The sequence below is a fragment of the Prionailurus viverrinus genome, chromosome E2 (genome assembly GCF_022837055.1).
Source record: "Prionailurus viverrinus isolate Anna chromosome E2, UM_Priviv_1.0, whole genome shotgun sequence".
In the NCBI taxonomy this organism is placed as follows: domain Eukaryota; kingdom Metazoa; phylum Chordata; class Mammalia; order Carnivora; family Felidae; genus Prionailurus; species Prionailurus viverrinus.
Window position 1 is genome coordinate 14299386 of NC_062575.1, and position 21297 is coordinate 14320682.

General features: G+C 50.4%; 1 protein-coding gene and 1 non-coding gene across 2 annotated transcripts in view; both read right to left on the reverse strand.

Moving 5' to 3' along the window:
* VAC14 (VAC14 component of PIKFYVE complex) overlaps positions 1 to 21297 on the reverse strand; it is a 102381-nt gene that overhangs the window by 66057 nt on the left and 15027 nt on the right. The window contains exons 5-12 of the mRNA XM_047835958.1: positions 21020 to 21127; positions 20384 to 20493; positions 19990 to 20096; positions 18900 to 19034; positions 18269 to 18421; positions 11790 to 11853; positions 4762 to 4906; positions 4421 to 4486 (exon numbers count right to left, since the gene is read on the reverse strand). Of these exons, the coding sequence (XP_047691914.1) occupies positions 4421 to 4486; positions 4762 to 4906; positions 11790 to 11853; positions 18269 to 18421; positions 18900 to 19034; positions 19990 to 20096; positions 20384 to 20493; positions 21020 to 21127 (888 nt within the window). The remainder of the gene's footprint in view (positions 1 to 4420; positions 4487 to 4761; positions 4907 to 11789; positions 11854 to 18268; positions 18422 to 18899; positions 19035 to 19989; positions 20097 to 20383; positions 20494 to 21019; positions 21128 to 21297) is intronic.
* TRNAG-GCC (transfer RNA glycine (anticodon GCC)) lies at positions 17179 to 17249 on the reverse strand. Its single transcript has one exon. It is a non-coding gene; the product is annotated as a tRNA-Gly (tRNA).

Genomic DNA, 21297 nt, shown 5'->3' on the forward strand with positions numbered 1-21297 from the left:
TTTCCACCTGTATCTTTACCATTTTTGTACAGAAATGATTACCAGCATCAGGAGCTAAAATTTACCACGTGTTCACGTGTGTTGGGTATTCTACACCCATGACCTTATTTCATCCTGGGAATCCAAACCTGGAAGGGTGCTTCTACAATTATTCTCGGTTTTCAGATAAGCAAACTGGGGTTCAGGGAGGCCAGGTCATCTGCTCAAGCTCAGTGTTAACCAGCTATGAAGTGGTGAGCCAGGGCCACACTCTTGGACCGCCTGATCCCTAAGCCAGTGCAGGCTGCAATATCACCTGGGGGGAAAATGTTACCGGCAAGGGATGCCACTCAATTTATCACAATGAAACTTAAAATACTGAAAATAAACTTCTTAATGAAGAAGCCCTACAAAAAAGGCCCGGAGGCTTTGCAAAATGACTTATGGAAACGGGGAAAAACCCTGCTTCTGGGTGGGAGAGTTCAAGGCAGTGAAATGATAATTTCTGGCTAAAGCACCTGTAATGACAAACGGAGTTACGACGGGCCAGGATCTGGTCGGGAGGTTTACGCTGTCTCGTTCAACAACACTCTACAAGGCAAGTGTGGACATCACGTGCCCCATTTTGCAGGCCAGAGACTCTAAGGTCCCTGGTGAAGAGGGTGAGAGCCAGAAGCTAAGATCAGGTCTGGCGGCCAGTTGTCTGGGGTGCTATGTTCTCTCAGGGGTACTACCAGCCACCCTTCCTCTCTTCTAAGACTGAGATTTCTTTTTTAAAGCTGTGTGTTTTTGTTCTAAGTAGATTTTATTTTTTACAAAGTTCTAGGTCCATGGTAATATCAAGCAGAAGGTACAGAGATTTCCCACATACCCCTGCCCTCGCCCCAACACAACCTCCACCAAATGGACATTCCCCACCACAGCGGTACATTTATTATAATCCGTGAACCTGCGTCAACACATCGATGTCACTCAAAGTCCATAGTTTACCTTAGGACTTGCTCCTGGTGCTGTCTATTCTAAGGGTTTGGACAGATGTATAACACATACCCATTACACCCTGAGGATTCTGAATGCAGGCTGGGAAGTAGTGTGCTTGGGGCTGGGATGGGGAATCAGGGTGGTCCTGAGGCCCCTCCTGGACCAGCCACACCTTCAGGGACATTGAGAGGAGGAGCTATTGTCCTCTGGTACTCATGGGTGGAGCTCACTCAGGCAGCTGCAGGCTTAGGAGGCAGCCGACAACTGGCATCTTCTGGGCAGAAGAAGCACGCCCACCTCCCTAACGGCGTCCAGCAGGGCTCTCTGAAGGGCATGCACCCTATATTCCACACTGTTGAAATCAGGGTCGCATTTTCACTTAAAAACATGTAATTGGATCTCTAGCTAATGGGAGGATTGCTACTCTGGTGCCAAGAATATTAATTTGACACCTGCAAGTTCCTTCTGACCAAAGGGATCTTCAGACAAAGGGTGCAAGGACCAGGCACTTGCACTGGTACTGAGGAAACAGCCACTTTTCCTGAGTCATGGAAAAGCAGACACAAGTGAGGATGCCGGAAGGGCATGGACTACCAAGTTAGCGTTGGAGTAGAACTGAGAAGCAATGGCAGGTGAGACACCCAGCAAGGCCACAGGCCAATGGAACTATGGAACATGGTGGTGGGGCAGGGCTAGGTCTCTGAGCCTCTGTCCCTCCCTGCACCCAGCTCTTGCATTAGTAACACCCAGGTACACTCTGTTCCTTGAGGCCACTGGCTCTCACCAAAGGTGAGGAGAATGTGAGTTTATCACAATTACACTGGGAGAGAAAAATATTCGCAACACAGATGACAAACTGAATGTCCCCAATATACAAAGAGCTTCTACAAATCAGTAAGAAAATGGGACAAAGGGTCTGGAGGCTGAAGCTTTTACAGATATCCACCCCTCTCCACAGCACATTGAGAACTTTCTCAAGAACCTGTGGAACAGGAGAAGGTGGCCAGAAATGGGGATGACAATACAACTACACACAAGCTCCCCATGTCCTGTCTGGTTCTGATGTGGGTAGCTGGGACCACACTTGGTGGAACACAGGTATGACGGTTAAGCGATTAAGAGAAGGGGCTTTGGAGTCAAACAGATCTGGTTTTGAGTTTGGCCTAATCACTCCCTAGCTGCGTGTGAGTTATTTTACCTCCTTCAGTCTGGGTATTCTCAACTGCAAAATGGAAATGATACCAGTTCTTCCCCACAGAATTGTCGAGGGTTCGCCAGATACTACAAGGCAAGGGTCTAGCACAGTTCCGGGCACAGCAATGACTTCATACAAGCTATTACTACCTATCACCCAAGATGATGGGCAAACCTGTGCCTTGAGGCCCCGGGCTGGATGTAACGTGGCTAAGTTCGAAGGAGGCTCTGTGAAGCCGTCAATAGGAAGGCGCCTCTCCCCACCAGTCTGGCTGTGGTCTGATTTGACTGAATGGGTCAGGGTCTTACACCCCAGGGAGCTCCGATTTGAGTTCAGGGCTGTGTTTGGAAATACTGGGAAAACCTACCACAGAGAGATTTCTAGATATCCTAGAAAGGAAGCTCCAGGAAAAGGGGGACTTTGTGTTGTCTGTGGCTGTATTTCCAATGCCAAGGACACAGTAGCCCTCAAGGTTGCCAAAGAGACTGGTCAGGGGACACTTAGGAATGTGATCTGGTGAAGAACCAGGATAGGGCAGAATCAGGACTCACCACTGATTATCCTGGTCCCCAACTCCCTCCCCTAGAGAGAGGAAGGCAGGGAGTCTCGGCTCCTGTTACGACAACAGCCCCCCTCCAGCCCCACAACTGTCCCCAAGAGCAGCTGCAATCCTTTCCCAGCAGAGGCCCACAAGATGTGCCCCAAAGCTCTGACAACATTTGGCACTTCAGCAAATCGAGTTTCCACAGCCGCAACCTGAACAGAGCTGTTTAATGGACTGCATCTCCGCCGGCTCCCTGTAAACGCATACGCACACAAAAACCAATCACAAGCAGAGAGAGCTGGATGGGATTAAACAACTCAATTTAAAGGATTGAAGACTCAGCTGCTTCCAGCGAAGTCCTAGGGAAGGAACCAATCAGAAAGTTCTTCTCTTTCTTTTTGTATTGAAACGAGGGCTGTGCCAAGTGCCCTTAGTCACCCCCAACTCAGGCAGAACCGGGCCACGTCCTCCTGGGCCCCCTGCCGAAGTGGGTGCTGAAGGAAAGGGAAAGAGAGGGCACGTGTGCATGTGAACGAGGCGAGCAGGAGGGGTCAAGGGCAGATTCCCAGACCATCTGTTTTGGAAGCTTCTGGAAATGGAGAGGCAGGCACCAGCCCATCTGATCTCTTTTCAGCTCAGGTTCAAGAAAGCAAACTCAGGCTGCAGGAAAACTATCCTAGGCCACACACAGCCTGCTACTAGGCTCAGGCGCCTCACGCATAGGAGGTTGTAAGCAATGTCGCTCTCCTTCTCCCCTGGCCCCCAGCTCTTGTCCACTCCCATATTCCCAATGGGCAGATTTGTGGATTCACGTGCCCACTGCCTCATGGGGCACACAGCTTTGCCTAAGGCCCACAGCTGCCCAGAGCCCAGAAGAGGGAAGGAGAGGGACCAGTCAAGGTACAGCCTGCCAGCATCGGACAGGCGGCCTAGAGCTGGTATAGGTGAAGGGAAGGGATGTCACCCTGGCCAATGGCAACACCCGCGAGCAATCCTGCCCCTAGGCTGGGAGGCAGGGGAGTCTTGAAAAAGCATTACCTTAGCCTGACAGCAAAGGATGGAACGCTGCCGAGAATGGGGTGGGGACGGGGGCCGCCCCCCAGAGGGCTAAGAGACGCAGGGCCCAGCTGTCTCTCACTTTCTCTGGGCTAGCCTCTCCCTTCTGCTCTTGGTGACCCTGACAAAGCAAGTCTTAAAGGGCCAATTTCAAGCCAGAGGTCAGAATGGAGGCTGGCTGCAATGAACAGAACACAACAAGAACTCACAGAGCGGCCAGCATTGCCTGGCCCAGCACTTAGCATCTTCCGAATCACTGCCCCACTGAGCAGAGAAGGAACCAGACAAGCCACTTGCTCGTGGTCAGGCAGCTACGCGGGGCCAGATCTTGCTTTGGGGACTCAACCCAGCCGAGCTGCCCACCACCACACCCCACCCGCCCTGCCCTTCCGTAGCCGAGTCAGTTTCCCCCTGAGGCCAATGTCCTCGCTGATACACTGACCCAGTGCTCCTCAGAAGGGCTGGAAGAAGACGTCCTTGTTCCCAAAGCCAAGAGCATTAAACACAGCTTTCCCTGTAAGCGATGCACCTTACCAGGTAAGAAGAGAGCAACTTTTCGGGTGCTGATTTAAGAGGACAACAAAACAAGCACCTCTCAGCTACCAGATCCCATCCGGCACTCAAATGACTTAGGCAGCCATGACAGAAGGAAGGGGGTGACCTACCTCGTCAGATTCATCCGACAACGTCTGAAGCAGGATGGGGAAGAGGCTGTCTGTGTGCCGGAACATCTGGAAAGCAGAGAAGCCGGGAAATCCGTGAGCTTCCCCCACCCTGGCTCCACCACTGAGCTCAGCGTGGACAGGGTCCCACTGCACTGCATGGACCTCCCCCACACCCCCAGTGCTCCTCAAGCATCTTTCACTCCTCTGCTTGCCAGGGATTTTCTAGAACTGCAGTGACCAGAACCCTACCAAGCATGGGGAGGCCCCAGAAAACTGAGATAGACCCAGAAGCAGCCCCCAGGTTCGAAGGGCCTATCAGGCTGATGGGCCCAGGGACTCACCTTCCGGGGAGTCTTGATATAGAGGTGGTAGAGCCACTTCAGGACGGCGATCCTGGTCATCATCCCGATGGCCATGTCGCTGAGGTGGCAGTTCAGGACCTGCACGATCCCGTCAAGGTGGAGGGTGACTGGGGCCCTGTCCGTGCTGTGGGTGAGACCGGGAGGAGAGCTTAGTTGAAGCTTGCTATAGCCCCTTCCGCTCAGCTGCAGTGACACTCTGGCTTCGCAGTCAGAACCACACACATGCTGCACTTTCCTGGGTGCGGTGGCCAGGAGCGGGCAGACGGCACACCCCCTCCACGTGGCTGGTGGAGGCTAGTTTCACCCCGTGGCCTCAACCCTCCTTCTCCAAGGCTGGAGTTGGTGGAAGAGGGCCAGTCTGCTGGCTGCCTACCCACCTCCCCAGCACCGGCCTAGCTTGTACTGGAGAACACCTCTTTGAGATCACCAAGCTGGGCCCCAGCAGACCTCAGGGATGAAAAGCCATTCAGCATCCTCAGGGCATTCAGTCCAAACCCTTTGTTGATAAGACAAAACCAATGGATCCAACGAGTCCAGGGGAAAGCCCTGAAAACACCCTTTAAGAGCAGATAGAGTTTTCACCAGGCAAACAAAGAATATTTCTCCAGTAAGGACCTGGGTCCTGAGGACCCAGGTCAGGCAGTTCAGTTGCCTGTCTGTAGAAAACGGTCTCGCGTGGCATTTCTAGGCTGCTCAATTATTCATTGGCAGCAGGAACTTGATGCCAGTGCTTTCCTAATTTGCCCGCAGCCTCTCTGAAGCTCATTTGATGTGAATTCCTAAAGGGACCCATTCTCAGTTCTGTAACTGCTAAACAGAACTGCTGTTTAATATGGTTTGATGATTCCCCATGGTGCTCGTTTAGGGGTGAGAGTGGGTACTTCTATCCTCGGGTCGCCAGACGGGCTGGGCGTGTGATGACAGAGCCCAGCAGTCCTGAGCCTCTGGGCGGGGATGCCACTAATTCCATGGGAGTCATGTGGCTGGAAGTTCTGGGGTCTTTTGCCAACACCTAAACACCTAGGTTCTTTGCTAGCCTAAGACAGACAGGGAAACTAAGGCACAGACAGACAAGTTCAGGGTGGCAAACACAAGCTCCCAATCTCTTCATCACTTTCTCTCTCACTGTCTGATAGAAACGTAATGTGAGCCACATATGGAATTTTACATTTTTGAGTCCTATACTCAAAAATAAAAAGAACCAGGTAAAATTTTAATGACATATTTTAATGAATATAACATACCCCAACAATATCATTTTAACATGAAGCCAACATAAAAAACAATATACACACCACTCATAGGATACTTCATATTCTTTTTGGTGTTCTAAGTCTTTGAAATCCAGCGTGCATTTCACCCTCACAGCACACCTCTGTTCACACTAGCCACACTGCACGTGCCCAGCAGCCCCGTGACTCTGGCTATTGCCACGGACAACACGGCACTACGGTGTTGGGCTAGCAATCTATCCCAGGGCTCCCTGAGCATTTTCTTTTCTTCTCTGAAAACTTCCTAGAAACTCCCTCTCCTCCTGCTGATGACCAGGACTTACTCTCTTATCGCCAAGTCCTTCTTTCCCCTGTCCTCCTGGCCTCCTACCTGGCTCCTTCCAGCATGCTATTATAGCTCTTTTCCTTGAGAAGCTGGAGAAGCTCCAGAAGCCTACCTACACCCCAAGGCCTTAACAGAGTGGGAGCTCAGGAGGCTGTGAGGAATGAATGGCAACTGCCTGATTCTGCCTCTGCGTCCTGACCTGGTGAGCCCTGGGTCCACAGTGAGTCCCTTTCCACAGCAGGACATTCCAGCTCCCACATGGGGCCAGGGTGCTGGGACTCTATGCCTGGCAGGCCAGCACCACTTTCTTAGCTGAAATGGTCCCCCGGGGAGCAAGGCCTTGTTTTTACTCCCCTGGGGGCAGTCAGGGCCGTAGTGGCCAGCAATGGCTGTGGCCTAAGCTGCCAGTGGGAGGAAGGCAGTGCCAAGCCCAGCTGCTCCGACTCCACCCTGCAGATCAGGCCCAGAGGTTACCCGATCGGGAAGGGGTGGAGCTCACAACTTGAATGTGAGCAGTCCGAGCCTAGAGTGGCCTCCTCTACCACATGGCACTGCCTCCTAATGGGCCAGGCTCAGGAGAGTCCATTTCCAACTGTCCCCTGGCAGGGGCAGCTGAATGGCAGCCCTTATGTGGACTGGCCCGGTCAGACCTGGCAGCCCTGCGTACTGGAGGGAGAGAGAGGGGTCGCAGAGACCGTTCAATATATTTTCCTATCAGCACGACAGGCAAAGTCTCTACGTGGGGCGGGAGAGGAGACTGGGAAAGCCTGGTGCTGCTGTGTGTGTGGGCATTCCAAATCCAAGTGGCCCAAATAAGGGCTCCAAGATACTAGATGGTCCCTGGGCCAGATGGGCTCCTTGATTCACTGTAGTCCCAAGATGCTTCCAGCCAGTTCAATGTCTCTACTGAGGGACAAATCAAGGGCCAGCCCATGGTGGCATCTCCCCCAGATGGCACTGTGTCAAGGCCATAAAATGAAGGATTTCGTGGAGCCAGTGCCCAAGAACTGGCAGCATTCTGTGCACTAACATTCTCCAACTTTCCCCACAGCAAAAGTTGGCTATGGCAAACCTCCCCAGACACGGGCACCTTCAGATTGCTGGTGAGGCAGGTGTCAGCTTCAACCCACCAAGAACACCATGGCTGAAAGGGACGTCATGGTTCAAGTAACTCAATCCTGCGATGCACAGATGAGACAGTATGGAACCCGTCCAAGGCCATGCGGCCATCAGTTGAAAACTTATTCCCTTAGCCGGAGACACTCTCCCTGGGTCTCACTTCCCTTGGCTGGCTGGAGGTGAGGCTCATGGGAAGCAGGGGCACCCAGGGCACCAGGGAGACTGATCTTAGTGCCTGGGAAAGATTCTACTAGCTGTGGAGGAGGCAGCTCTCAGCTGCTCCGCTGGGCAGGGCTGGCTGCTGTGTGCTGGGCTCCACACATGCTCTGTGGGGAGCCAGAAGTCTGTGGGAACCCAGGCCCTTCCTAGAGAGGGCAGGCTGCATGGTGTGCTCAGCTCCTGAGTCCGAGATAGAGTATCCTCTGCCCTGGGTTACCTTACCCGGAGAGCAGATGGGAGCTCACTCACAGTTTAAAATACATTTCTGCATCGGGTCCAAAAAGTCTAGACTAGTCGCTCCTGGGGGCTTCTGAGTTATTTCAAGGTGTCTGCAAAACCCCACTTCCACTGAGCATTCTCATAAAGCATCTCATAACTAATGTCTTACACGTATGTGTATGACATTTTCCAAGTGCATGGCACTACTGTAGCTATTAAAATAGCGATTTAATGGGACACCTGGGGAGCTCAGTCAGTTGACTCCACCTTCGACCTGGGTAGTGATCTTGTGGTTTGTGGGTTTGAGCCCCGCATCGGGATCTGTGTTAACAGCTCAGAGCCTGGAACCTGCTTCAGATTCTGTGTCTCCCTCTCTCTCTCTGCCCCTCCCCTGCTTGTGCTCTGTCTCTCTCTCAAAAATAAACATTAAAAAAATTTAACAACAAAAATAAATAAAATAGCGATTTATTAAACAATACTTCTGATTCTACCAATAAATAATGATTAATTCCAGGGGTTCTCTCTGGGAGGCAACACTTCATTTCTGTAATGTCTAATGTTTTTTTTTTTTTTTCATGTTTATTTTTATTTTGGTGGGGGAGAAGGGAGAGAGAGAGGGAGAGAGAGAATCCCAAGCAGCCTTCACTTTGTCAGCAAAGAGCCCAACACAGGGCTCGAACCCATGAACCCTGAGCCTGTGAGTGGAAATCAAGATTGGAAGCTTAACTGACTCAGCCACCTAGGCGTCCCTGTAATGTCTAACTTTTTATGGTACTCATATGTTACATCTCTAATCAAATTAGAAAGAAAGTAAATAAAAAAATTGTTTCTGAATTCCACATTTTTTAAATAAAGTGTCTTTACAACTTTTTTTCAATCTCCAGATGCTAGAAGTTGGGAAGCACGGAATTCCAGATCTTTCTGTTTGCCTTTATGTAGCCAGTGACCTATACCGAAACTCAATGATGACACCACAGTCCTTGGCAAAGCCCCAGGCATTGGAGTGGAAGCCTGTGCACGTAGTAACCTGTCCGGGGCTCCCCTGTCGGGTGGGCTTCTGGGACTCTCCCAGTGCAACCAATAAAGGCCACACCAGTGGCCTTGGGAGTCAGACAGGCCTAGCCTGAACTCCAACCTGGCCACTAATTCCAACCTGGCTGAGTGACTGTGGACCAGAAGTTCACCTCTCTGGGCCTGTTTCCTCATTCATAAAATGGGGATAATCATGAGGTTCTTGTAATAATAATTGTAGCTAAAATGCGTAAAGGGCTTTCTCTGAGCTGGGCACCATTCTGTTCTCTTTACATATTCAATTCATACAAGCTCCACACCCCTAGGAGGTAGGCACTGTCATCGCACCCAGTTTAAAGATGAGGAAACCGAGGCAGGGAGCGGTTAAGCTGCTTGCCCAGGGACACAGAGTCAGGATGTGTGCCCGGGCGGTCGGACTCCATTACACAGAGGATTCATGACAGATGAGGGCAGGCAGTGTGTCTGGACAGTCACAGGGTGGGTTTTTGTTTCTTGGCGATCCTGGAAGTTGCCTTCTTGTCTGAGCTCAGTGCCCCTCTGGCAGCACCTACTGGAGGAAGACTGCCCCTACCCTACTGTCTTCAGCTGCCATCTCCAACGAGTGGGGGGCCCAGGGCCTAGGCACCTGGCTCAGGTTTCATGACTCTGAAGGTCGCCCCCCTCTCTGGCACAGCTACTGACTCAGACTGGTAGCTGCCAAGAGGAAAGAGCCATTTGTGGGATAAAGAAAGCACGAGATGATTTGCTCTTGGTTTTTTAATTTTAAAAGGGTAGGATCTGGCATGGGCTCCTGAATGACAGGTCTAAAACAAAATCTGGTTCCAATGAGGCAGTTCCCAGGCTCAGCCTTTAGAGCCGCTCCAGCAAATGGCGCCCCTGCCTCCCAAGCGAGGCAATGAGAGTCATGCCCGCCCGCCATGGTTAGTCAGTGATGTCTGACCTCTGCCTCCTCCTAGACCTTTCTCCACCTCCCACTGCCACTCCCCTGGAGCAGGACAATACCCTGTGGCCTAAGCAACGGTGACAAGTCTGCAACAGGCTTCTCTGCTGCCACTTTTGCCCCTCCCTCACTCATCCCCCCTGGAGCTGCCAGAGGGCCTTCCGAGTCACAGGTCTGCACCAGACACTGCCACTTACAGGCAGGCTCCCATAGCATTCAGAACAAGAGCTGGTCCCTCTGGAGGACACATCTCCCAGCACCTCCCTCCGGATCTCTCCCCCAGCTCCAGAATCCAGGATCCAAAGCTGCCTCCTTAACCTCCCTGGGGCACACAGCCCATGACTGGCCCACTCACACACCTGTGTGCCTCCTTCCACCCCAGCGTGGGAAATGCCAGGATATCCTGAGTTGGCTGAAGCCCCGAATCTAGAAGTTATTCTTTCCCTCAGTCTCTCCTCTCATTCCATCACATGCATCAGCAAATCTGGTCAAGTCATCCTTCAAAACAGATAAGAAAAAGTCTCTCCAACTTTCTCCACATTCTGCCACTTCTTGAGGCTGAGCCTCCATCTCCTCCCACGGGAAAGAAGCTGTGGCCCCCAAGGTGGTTTGCATTCGCCCGACCCTCCTAATTCTTTCTTTACACAGCAGCCCCCAGGTCTCCAGTCCCTCCTCAGCCCTAAAAGGAATTAATACTACTAATGACCCCATGGGATTGAAACATCAGCAAGATCCAATGACGTGACACAAAGTATTTGGCACAGCCAGGCCAGGAAGCACCCAGTGAGTGACCACCCTTGTCAGCCACTATTCCAGTGAGCTTCAGCTCGGGCACCATGGCACGCCCCCAGCACCCTCTGAGTCCCCTGTCACAGAAATCATGCCCTGCTTCTGTTTCCTCACTAGAGAACTTCAAGCTTGGGGACCACACTCAGGGGTCACATCTTTACCTTGGAACCTGTAGGGCTGAAGCCTGGCAGGTACTCTGGAGTATGTGACAACTAACAGGATGAATGAATGAATGAATGTTTACTGCCTTGCTCAAATGATTAGAAGAGGCCCCAGGAGCAGTCCACGTTTATAATCAGTACTCACATACTTTGAAAATGCCCACAGGGTCTTAGAAATAAGAATAAGTGAAAAAATGATACAAAAGGAGGAAAGATTCTAAAGGTCCAGGGAGAAGAGAGCCTCCTGGGGGTTGAGTGCATATTTTCTCATCATGAGTGACCCCTTCCCCAGGGTCCAGGTTCAGTGTTGGGATGAGAGGGAAGAAACCCCTTATAGAAGAATGCCATCCATTGCAGCCCCACAGGTGCTAATTCTACCCAAAGACAAAGTGACATGGGGCAAGTCCAGGGGAGGTGGAAAGGGACAAAACGGTGATAATTCCCTCTCCAGTGGATGTCATCACCCAGCATACAGTATGTAGGGAACTGCAAGCAATGATCTTGCTGCTTGGCCTGCTCTGCCCCCATGTGGAAGGCTGCACTATGACAGCTGACCCGGCGCCTGGGAGAGGACGGCTCCTGTGGCCCATAGCCTATGCTCTCTTGGACTCTGGAACAGCCTTCTCCTTGTCAGTCTTGTCAGCCCCACGTTATCCCGACAGGCAAAAAGGTTCTGGGCAAAGGTGTCTGTGCGTGTCTCCCTGTAGCTACCATGCACTGGTTCTACGTTTACAACCTGTGTTTACTGATCTCCAACAGCCTCTTATCTTTGTCCTTGGGGACAAGGCTACCTGTCCATCAGAACTAGGGGGATTTGGGTTTGCTCAGTGTTCTTCAGATCCCTTCATCAAGCACCCACTGTGCCCCCTAAGGAGAGTTTGCCTCGGGTCTTTACTGCAATTTGCTGCACCCAGGAAAGACCCAGGCCACTTGCTTTCTACAAACGCCTCTGGCTGGAACAAACCACTTACCTGGCTGGTGTGAAGACGCTGATGCTGCTACTGAAGCTGGAGTCACAAGAACCATCAGGGCCTCCTGGGGACAGTGAGAGGAACAAGGTGTCATGCCAGAGGACCGCTGAAGTCTTCCGAATGAACAAGATGACTGATATAAGGACACAGACTCTCTAGTCCCCCACACCTTGACTCTGGCTCTTGAAAAGGACTATAGCTCAGGAGCCCTAAGGACCCAATGCCACCCACTCCCCAAGCTTCTGGGATAGCATCCGTGCTTGTAAGTGTTTAGGCACAGTGATCTCAAAAGAAGAAGGGCACCAGACCTGCACACATCTGGGAAACCTCAGAAGGGACTGCTGGCCCGAAGGCAGTGGATGTTAAAAATGACTCCTGGGATAGTCAACATCATTAGCCATCAGGGAAATGTAAATCAAAACTGCGACGAGGTACCAGTTCACACCCACTAGGACGGCTGAAATACAGATGAGTGGTGGTGAGCATGTGGAGAAAACCCTTGGACCCTGCTGGTGGGAATGTAAAATGGTGCAGGTGTTTTGGAAAACAGCCTGGCAATTCCTTAAAGGCTCAACAGAGTTATTACCCTCTGACCCGGCAATCCCACTCCTAGATATATACCCCAGAGAAAACGGATGCTCATGTCCACACCAAAACAGTACATCATGTTCATAGCAATCCAAATGCCTATCAACTGATGAATGGATAAGTGTGTTACAGCCATACAGTGAACCATTATACGGCAACAAAGATGCATAAAGTACTGATATGTGCTACAACATGGGTGAACACTGGAAACATGCCAACGTTAAGAAGCTAGTCATAAAAGCCTGCAATTTGTGAAATGTCCAAAAGAGGTAGATCTATAAAGACAAAAAGTTGAACAGAATATTTATTCTGAGATTATTTTAATTTTCTGAAAGTTTGTAAAAATAGCACAGAATTCTGTTTACCCTTTACCCAGCTGCACCTAACATCATACATTATCAAACCAGGAAAGGAACACTCACATAAGACTGTTAACAAAACTACAGACCTAATGTGAATTTCACTGGTGTTTCCACTTACGTCCTGTGTTCCAGGGTAGAATCAGGGACCACATGTTGCATTTAGTTGTCCTGTCTCCCTAGTCCCTGCCAATCTGTGACAGTTCCGCAGTCTTTCCATATCTTCCACAAACTCGCTATCACTGAAGCCCTGGTCAGTTACTTTGCAGAATGTGTTGCCACCTTGGTTAGTCTTGCATTTTCTCATGATTAGGCGGAGGTTACGCATTTTTGGAAGACCACCATCAAAGTGACGCACTTTCTCAGTGCATCATATCAGGGGTATGTGATGTCTGTCTGTCTTGTTACTGATGATGTTGACCTTATCATCTGACTGTGGTAGTGTCTGCTGGGTTTCTTTACAGTAAGTTACTATTTTTCTTTTTGTAATTAATAAATACCTTGGGGAAGATACTTGAGACTAGACAAACACCTAGTTTTTTCCTCAAATGTTCCCCTACTGACTTTGGCATCCATTGATGGATCTATAATAATTACTGTGGAGTTTGCCTAATGGTGATTTTCCGTTTTCCTCTTTTTTTCTACATTTATTAACCAGAATTCTTCTATAGGAAAATGCACTCCCTTCCCATCCATCCATCCATTCATCCATCCATCCATATCATTATGGACCCATATTTTATTCTGTGGATTACCAATTAAAACTATCATTATTTATATATTGTTGTTCAAATGGTGCCAGCCTTGGCCTCTTGTAAGTTATACAAGTAAAACATATTCTCATTCTAAAAATTTCAAACAAAGCAGAACACGCCCCCGTCTCTTTCTAACCTTTAATCTTACTCAACTCTATATGCAGGTAACTACTTCACTGGTCTGACAAGTATTCCTATCTTTCTTTTTGTTTTGTTTTGTTTTTTAATATGAAATTTATTGTCAAATTGGTTTCTATACAATACCCAGTGCTCACCCCAACAGGTGCCCTCCTCAGTATTTCTTTTTGTTTTGTAACATAAATGGAATCACAGTATGTTTTCTGCAATTTGCTTTTTTTTTTCTTACTTTATACTATAGCTTAGTGTAGTGTTATTCCTGTGAACTATGGACCACCCTCAACCCCCAAGTAAAGAGGGCCTTGATTTCCACGTTGAACAGGAAGGCTCTGAGCTGCTGCCTGCCCCCTCTAGTCCCAGAGGCCCTGTGCGGGACAGGGCACAGCTCAGTGGGGCCAGGCGCAGGCTGGGCCTGATGGAACAGATCTTGGCAAAGGGGAGGAGGACACACGGGGAAGGCTGGTGGGCCAGCCTGGAACAGCAGCCAGGATTCCACGCCCCTGGCTGCCTCCTCCCTCTTGACTTTTAGAAACATGCACATTTGTAGATGAAATGATGTGATATCAGAAATAGGGTTCAAGTTAACTTCCTTTGTTTCGTAGCTTTCACTCTTACATCTCTCCCACGCTTCTTCCTGCACAAGTGCATTTTTCTAGGATCCCACGTCAGGGGTACTGCTGGGTGGAAGGGTCAGGAATTCTGTATTTTAATCCACGTTGATAAGCTGCTCTTTAGTAAGGTTCTACCACTACACATGCACTTCAGGCACAGAGAAGCAGTCGATCTCCCCAAGCTTCACACAGGGATATTAGTAATCTTTTACATTTTTGCCAAGTTGATGAGTAAAAATGATACATCGTTTTACTCTCCAATGCTCCCATTTCCAGTCAAGCTGTACATCTGTGGCTGCCCTTTTTGTATTAGTTCCCTCTTTAGAGAATTGTGGTGTAAACGGCGCTAGGAGCAAAGACTCAGAGCCCTCGGGCCTAAATCTGAGCCCTGACCCCCCTACTTACTAGCTGTGCAACTGTGGGCAGCTTATGCGACTTTGCCTCCAGTCCCTCACTGTATAACGGGGTAACCAGTACACCCCTCACAGCCTTGTTAGGACAATACATGAGCTAACATTTGTTAGGTGTTTAAATGGAAAACCTTACCTACATCTCTATTTGTTCCTTGAGAACAAATTCTCTCAAATGTTCATGGCTTCTGACACATGCCACCAAAGGTATGTAGCAGACGATATATTCCACCTGCTTACTCTCCCCCTACTAGGAATGCCTCTTCCCCCCCTCTCATCTCTACAGGGAGCGTGTAACTAGAGTAATATAATCAGAGTAAAAATCACACTAATAACCTCCCTTATAATCAGAGTAAAAAAAGGGGTGGGGTGAGGTGGGGGCAGAGTGGAAGCTAAGGAGAAGGAAAAGATCCAGTTCAAATGACCTCCATGGACTTGGCTTGGAGCCCCCAGTCCTCTGTGACCGCATGCAGGGCCACATGATTACTCAACTGTGGGTCTGTCCTGGGCTCCTTGCAGGCAGATGATTTACCTACATCTGCAGGGTCCACAGAAGCTGCCGCTATATCCAGTCCCATCAAAGCCTTGCAAGTGGATGCATTCCATTACACATCTACTAACAGTGGTTGCAAGCCCTCTCCTAGAAACCTTATTTATAATTCTGCCCTCACCTGGTACAAGAACTTCTACCCCTAACCCTCTGTGATCCCTCATTTAGGACCCACCAGGGGCACACTACTATCTGGAAAATGTTGATGATTAAAAAAACAAAAACAACAACAACAAAGAACAAGGGAGGAAAAGCCCTGTCCAGAGAACCTCGCTAAGTACATAGGTATGTTATACACATGCATTAAAAATTTGACACTGAAGCACCTGTTTCTGAGAGTGTCTGGCCTTTGCTATATTCTAAAAGCTTTATAAGCAAAAATCTCATTTAAAACTCACCACCACACTACAGGTTTGGTATTATTATCGTTAGCCTTATTTAACAAGTAAGGAATTTGGGGCTTAAAAAGGCTAAGTGGCTTCTCTAAGCGCAACAGGTACGAAGTCAGCAGAGCCATGACTCACCAGCAGGCCATTGTGACCGAGTCTAGGCCAGGACACCTGGGACAATCAGGCAACATCACAGAGAGGAAAAGGGTGCACACGTCAAACACTGCAGGAACTCAGGGAAAGGAGGCCGCATCACGGACCCCTGAAGCGGCAGGGCCAAAGGGGAGCCAAAGCAAGCAGACGGGCTGGGAACAGTGTGGCACAAACGAGGGTCCTGCAGTCAGAGGTGAGGGGGACGTGTACGTGTGCACGTGTATGCTCACGCACAGAAGGCTCGGCTGATGAACCTCCTCGTGGGTCTTGCCCTCCAACAGAGGGAGACCAGGGAGGAGGTTCCCGCCTTTGGCCAGGTGACCGGAGCTGCAACAGTGGAGGAAAATAGTAATAGGAAAAAGCGGCAGAGGCTGAGATGAACCTGTCAACTGGACTGGCTGAATCATCACTGTCTCCTGGCTCGCCGCGACCTTCTCCTGGCACTTTGGTAACGTGGCAGTTACAAGCTGAGCAAGGAGTGGGTATGGAGCCTCTAAATGAGCTGTGATCATCTCTAGGAACTACTCTAAACTGAGCTCTGCATCTGCTGAAATGCTGTTTCTGAGGTAGTAAAATCCAGAGCCAAGCTTCCTGAATGTATCTTGGTTTAGCATGGAGTCTCCTAAGTGGGGAGCTGTTTTGAGACTGCTTAGAAAAAACTACCTATTTTACCTAAGTAAAATAAACTGCATTGGCTGGCCATGGCACCCTGGTCTCTGGCAGGCGAGGATTCTACCGTGGAGCTGCCGATGCTCCAGCTGGCAGGTTCTTAGCAGCTGTCATGACCTGCAGAATACAGTGGTTCTTTCCCGGAGGCCCTGACTTGTTGCCATGTAAGGAGAAAGGGTGGGGTAGGAGCTGCTAGGTTCCACTTTGAGGGAAGATGTACTAACTTTATTTAAAAAACTGAGACATCCTGCATATAACATAAAATTTCCTAACATAAAGCTCACCATTTTAAACCATACAACCGGGTCGTCTTTTGTAAATCCACAAAGTTATGTAAAGCATCACCACTATTTAATTCTGCAACAGTTCCATTACCCTGAAAAGAAACCAGGTGTCTAATTCCCCTTTTCCCTCCAGTTCAGCAACCATTATTCTACTTTCTGACTCAATGGATTAAGAGGCACTAACTTTTAAAGCCAGTATAAAATACTCGAAACTTCTGCCTGTTGTAACTCATCAAGTAAAACAAAATGAAACAAAATAAAAACCAGAAGAAGCCACCACACAAGCAAAAAAAGAAAGCTGTGGAATTATGTAAACTGCATGATACCATACATATACAGAAAACATAGCGTTTCACAAAACAGATCTTTCCCTGAGATTCTTCTTGTTTCTCCTAGTGAGAAAGCTCCTGCCTTGAGAGGCCCACATAACTTTATTCTCCCAAATTTTCTTTCTCAAGGAACTGCCAAAAAGTTTTCAGCTGCTGCATTGGCCGGGAATCGAACCCGGGCCTCCCGCGTGGCAGGCGAGAATTCTACCACTGAACCACCAATGCTCCACTTGATGGCTGTGCTGCCTCCAGCTGTTTTGCTGCTCTGGCTCACAGAAGCAACCGCACAGCTGTAACCTGATACCTGAGCTGGGCCAGCATGGACCGCTGCTGGCTCTGCCAGCCAAACCCAGGACAGGACACCCGTGGGGCTCACGTGCCTGACACACTGCTCACATGTTCAAGAGAAGCCTGAGAACGGCAACAGGAGAAACATTTCAGAAATTCTTTGGGCTCCTGGAACTCAGGTTCCAGACCTGAGTCTGTTAGTCTTAAAAATTTGAGTGGGTTCTGCATCAATTTACTCTCTGGCTGACTCTGCAAAGGAGAACGTCATCCCGAAGCTGATCAGTGCTCTCTCAGTGAGGAGAGAGGCCTCCCAAAGAAAAAAACAGTCAGAGCTCTAGATAACATTTAGAGAGTTAAACTCCAGACTCTAAATGACATAAAAGTGCTTTTCTTTATGTTTAAATAAGACAATAATGCTGAAAGAGTGTGAAAGGGCAGCAGAGAGCCGTTTCATTTGCCAAAGACACTGCTTTCGGCAGTAGAATCCCCAAGGACTGAATAAACTGCACCCTCAGCTTTTGTAGCCTCCTGCCCAGGGAACGGCTGGCACAGGGAAGGCAGCTGGCCTCCAGGTGGCCGGGCGTCTGCGGCCAAGATTCACGTGAGCCCTGCAGTCTGTCCTCTGCCACGTTCCAAACCTTCCTATTTCCTGTAGCCAAACCCAAAAAAAGATTTCTGAAAGGAAATGGTCTTTGAGGTAGTATGAGTTAAGAGTATGGGTTTTGGAGGCAGACAGCCAGGATTCAAATCCCAATTCTGCCACCTAGTAGCTGCCAGACCCTGGTCGTGTTACTGGTCTTCCCTGTGCCCATCTGTAGAATGGGGAGAAGAGTAACTTCCACCTCACTAGGTTGTTACCAGAGTTAGATGAGGTAACATATGGAAAGTAGCCCTGGCTGCTGAAGCAGGACCCCAAGCCTGGGAGGCATGAGGGGCGGGAGGTAGGGCCTACTCACCACTGGCTGTCCCTTGCTGCTTTGCCAGCGAGTCCTCAGGGTTGGGCTCTGCCTGCCTCTGCACCACTGGCTTCGGCTCATCAGGCTCGTCATCCTCAGGGGTGACCAGCTTCATCAGGCTTTGGTTACACACGTTGGCCACCTCCTTGATGCCTGAGTCCACTGATGTAAGGAGTAGCCCCATCCAGGGGGTGTTCCCTAAACCTGAGGTCACTGGGATCAGTCCTCTCCAGAGCGGGACTACTGGGCGGTCTGAACGGAGTTCCCGTGAAATGCTCCTGTCTTCTCATACGACACATCCTGGTGGACTTCCTACCACCAGGATTACCCCCTGGGTAATCCCCAAGACAGGGCAGTATGAGGGCCTTGGAGCCGTGGGACATGGGAGAGCTGCTTCAGAGCTGGAAGTAACCAGGTGAGGTTTGGGGACAACGGTATCAGCCCTGTGTCCCTGCTGCTGCCCCAGCGCTCAGAGTCCATGTCCTGCTCTGCCGCTTGCTCTCCAGGTGCCAGGGGCTATCTGGAGGCATGAGGGATCTTAAGGGAGCCTCCATCCCCCACACCAGGGTCCTGCAACTTGACAGCCTCCTGAGGGGCTGCTCCCATTTCCTCTCTTCAGGGTGAAGGATACTTTTCTTGCGGTCATCATAGGCCAGGCAGGGCAAGACGGCGGTCAGGATCCCTGAAGAGTAGGGCAGCATCACCCGGCCAGCCAGCTGGATGAACTCGCGCATCCAGCACATGGCTGTCAGCTGGATCAGGTCATCTGGAAGAGGAATTGGGGGATTCCGGAAGGGTCAGCACGAGAGGCCAGAGCACTCCCTCCCACTGACCAGGCCCGGAAGATGGGACTGGAGGGGATGCCAGGGGTTGCATGGCTTCTAGCCTCACTGATACTCTCTCGCCCTCCAAAGGAACACACAGGTACCAGGTCGGGAAGGAATAGCAATCTTGTGGTACATATAAGAGCAGCCATGGTTCTCTACCCCTCTGCACCCGAAAAGGGGCTGGGTAGCTCCTCTCATCAAGGGGTGAGTTCATTTCCTCACTGCTTGAATCTGGTCTGGCCTTGCTACTGCGGCCCCCAAAAGATGGCAGAAGTGATGGCGTGGCTGATGGAAGCCCAGGCCTCCAGAAGCCATGCTCCCCTCTACAATGTGTCTCGGGACCTTACTGATGCCATATGAATGCATCTGGGCTAGCATGCCGGATATGAGACGCATGGACCAACTGTCCCTGCTTCTCAGGTGACAGTCAGCCAACTGCCAGGTGTGAGTGAGGCCATCCCAGACCATCCAGCCTCAGATGACCCTTCAGCTGACTGCAGGTGCATAATCAAGGGCAGCCAAGCCTGGCCCAGGGGAACAGAACCACCCAGCTGACTTACAGACTCCTGACCAATAATAAGCGGCTGTTGTGTCAGGCGGTCACACTTTGGAGTGGTCTGATATGCAGCAGAAGGTCATGGATACACAGTCCCAACCTCAAAGCCTTTCAGTTCACAGTGAAATGTCAAGCTTCCCAGCAAGAGGGTCTCCAGACCTTATTCCAGGGTCAGACCAAGCAAAAGGGCCTCCATGTTGATGGAGGAACCGAATCTCTCTCTCACAAGGACCCACCACTCTATTGCCCCAGGTCCAATGGTGTGCTGGTTCATACTCCCACCAGGGCTCTTTCTGCCTCTGAGGAGATGGCAGCGGCTATGGGGCCTTCACACTCACCAGTGGTCTGGCAGTGGATCACCAGGATGTTCGCCATCTCAGCAAACTTAACACTGGAGGGATTCTTCTTAATTTCTTTCAAGAATTCTCCAAGGACCACCTCACACCTACCAATGAGAGAAGGGGAAGGGAAATAGCATACGCCAGCCAGGGCTGGAGGCGCCTCTACCCTCACCCACTTCTGCTCTGGGTGGGCCACCGAGAAGGGGACTACATTCACAGTTGCCAGATGGCTGTTTTCCAGAGCATGGGGATTAATGAGCTCTCTGCTCCTCACGGCAGGAAGCACATGAACTAGGAAGAAATGAATGAACTTGATCTCCTGCGGTTGCCCGTCTGCTGGATGTAAGGTGCGTGTGTGCACGGGGCAGCAGCCCATCCCGTCTCCACTCACATTTTCCGAATCTCTTTGCCATTGTCGCCCAGGATCTGGAAGAGTCCATCCAGGATCTCCGGCAAATAATCCAGTAGGTTAATGTCTGGCACGGACTCCAGAACCAGGATCTGACCCAGGGGAAGAAACCGGAAGGGAAAGTTACACCAGTCTGAGAACCTTCATCTCCTTGTCTCCGGTGCTCTGGGACACGGCGGGGAGAAGGAGGCCCTGCTGAGACAGCGTTTCATGGCCCTCCAGGTGCCCCACGGCAGAGAGTGGGTTAAACGTGCAGGATGGGGATTTAACTCCAAGGAGATCCTGATGCCACAGGGAGAAGGGAAGACACTGGAAAGGACAGAGGAGGCTTGGAGAGGTGTGGCCACTAGAAGTAGCACCACTGGCTTCAAAAAGAAATGGGGGTATCTCTTGGGACAAGGAAAGAACCATATCGTTGTCAGGGGCAAACATGACACCCATGGCTTTGGGGAAGAGCTGAATAAACGTATTTTGGATTACCTGATGTCACTGGCTATTAGAGGGATAATAATGAGGCTTCTCTCAGCCACACAAACTGCCCAGGGTGTGCCAGGGGACAGATTTTACTAAATCAGAGGCTCATTATAGCTAGAAAAAAGTCGTGAGGCTGGCTCTTACCCAGGAGATGATGAACTGCCGGGCGTACTGGTTGTTGGAATAAATTCTCTCCCGCAACAAAGGGATGAAGCCCACCAGGTCAAACTTGTTGCTCTCCGTCACAATATCCTGTGGGTCAGAGGCACGTGAGCTGTGGAAAGCCAGAGGCCGAGGGCCACCTGACCTGACTGAATTATTGGCCCAGGACTGGCTCTGGGGGTCAGGTGGCCACAGAGGAAAATGGGCAGGGCCTGTGCCAGGTAGGAGAAGTCCTGGAGCATCCACCCTCCCACAGGCCG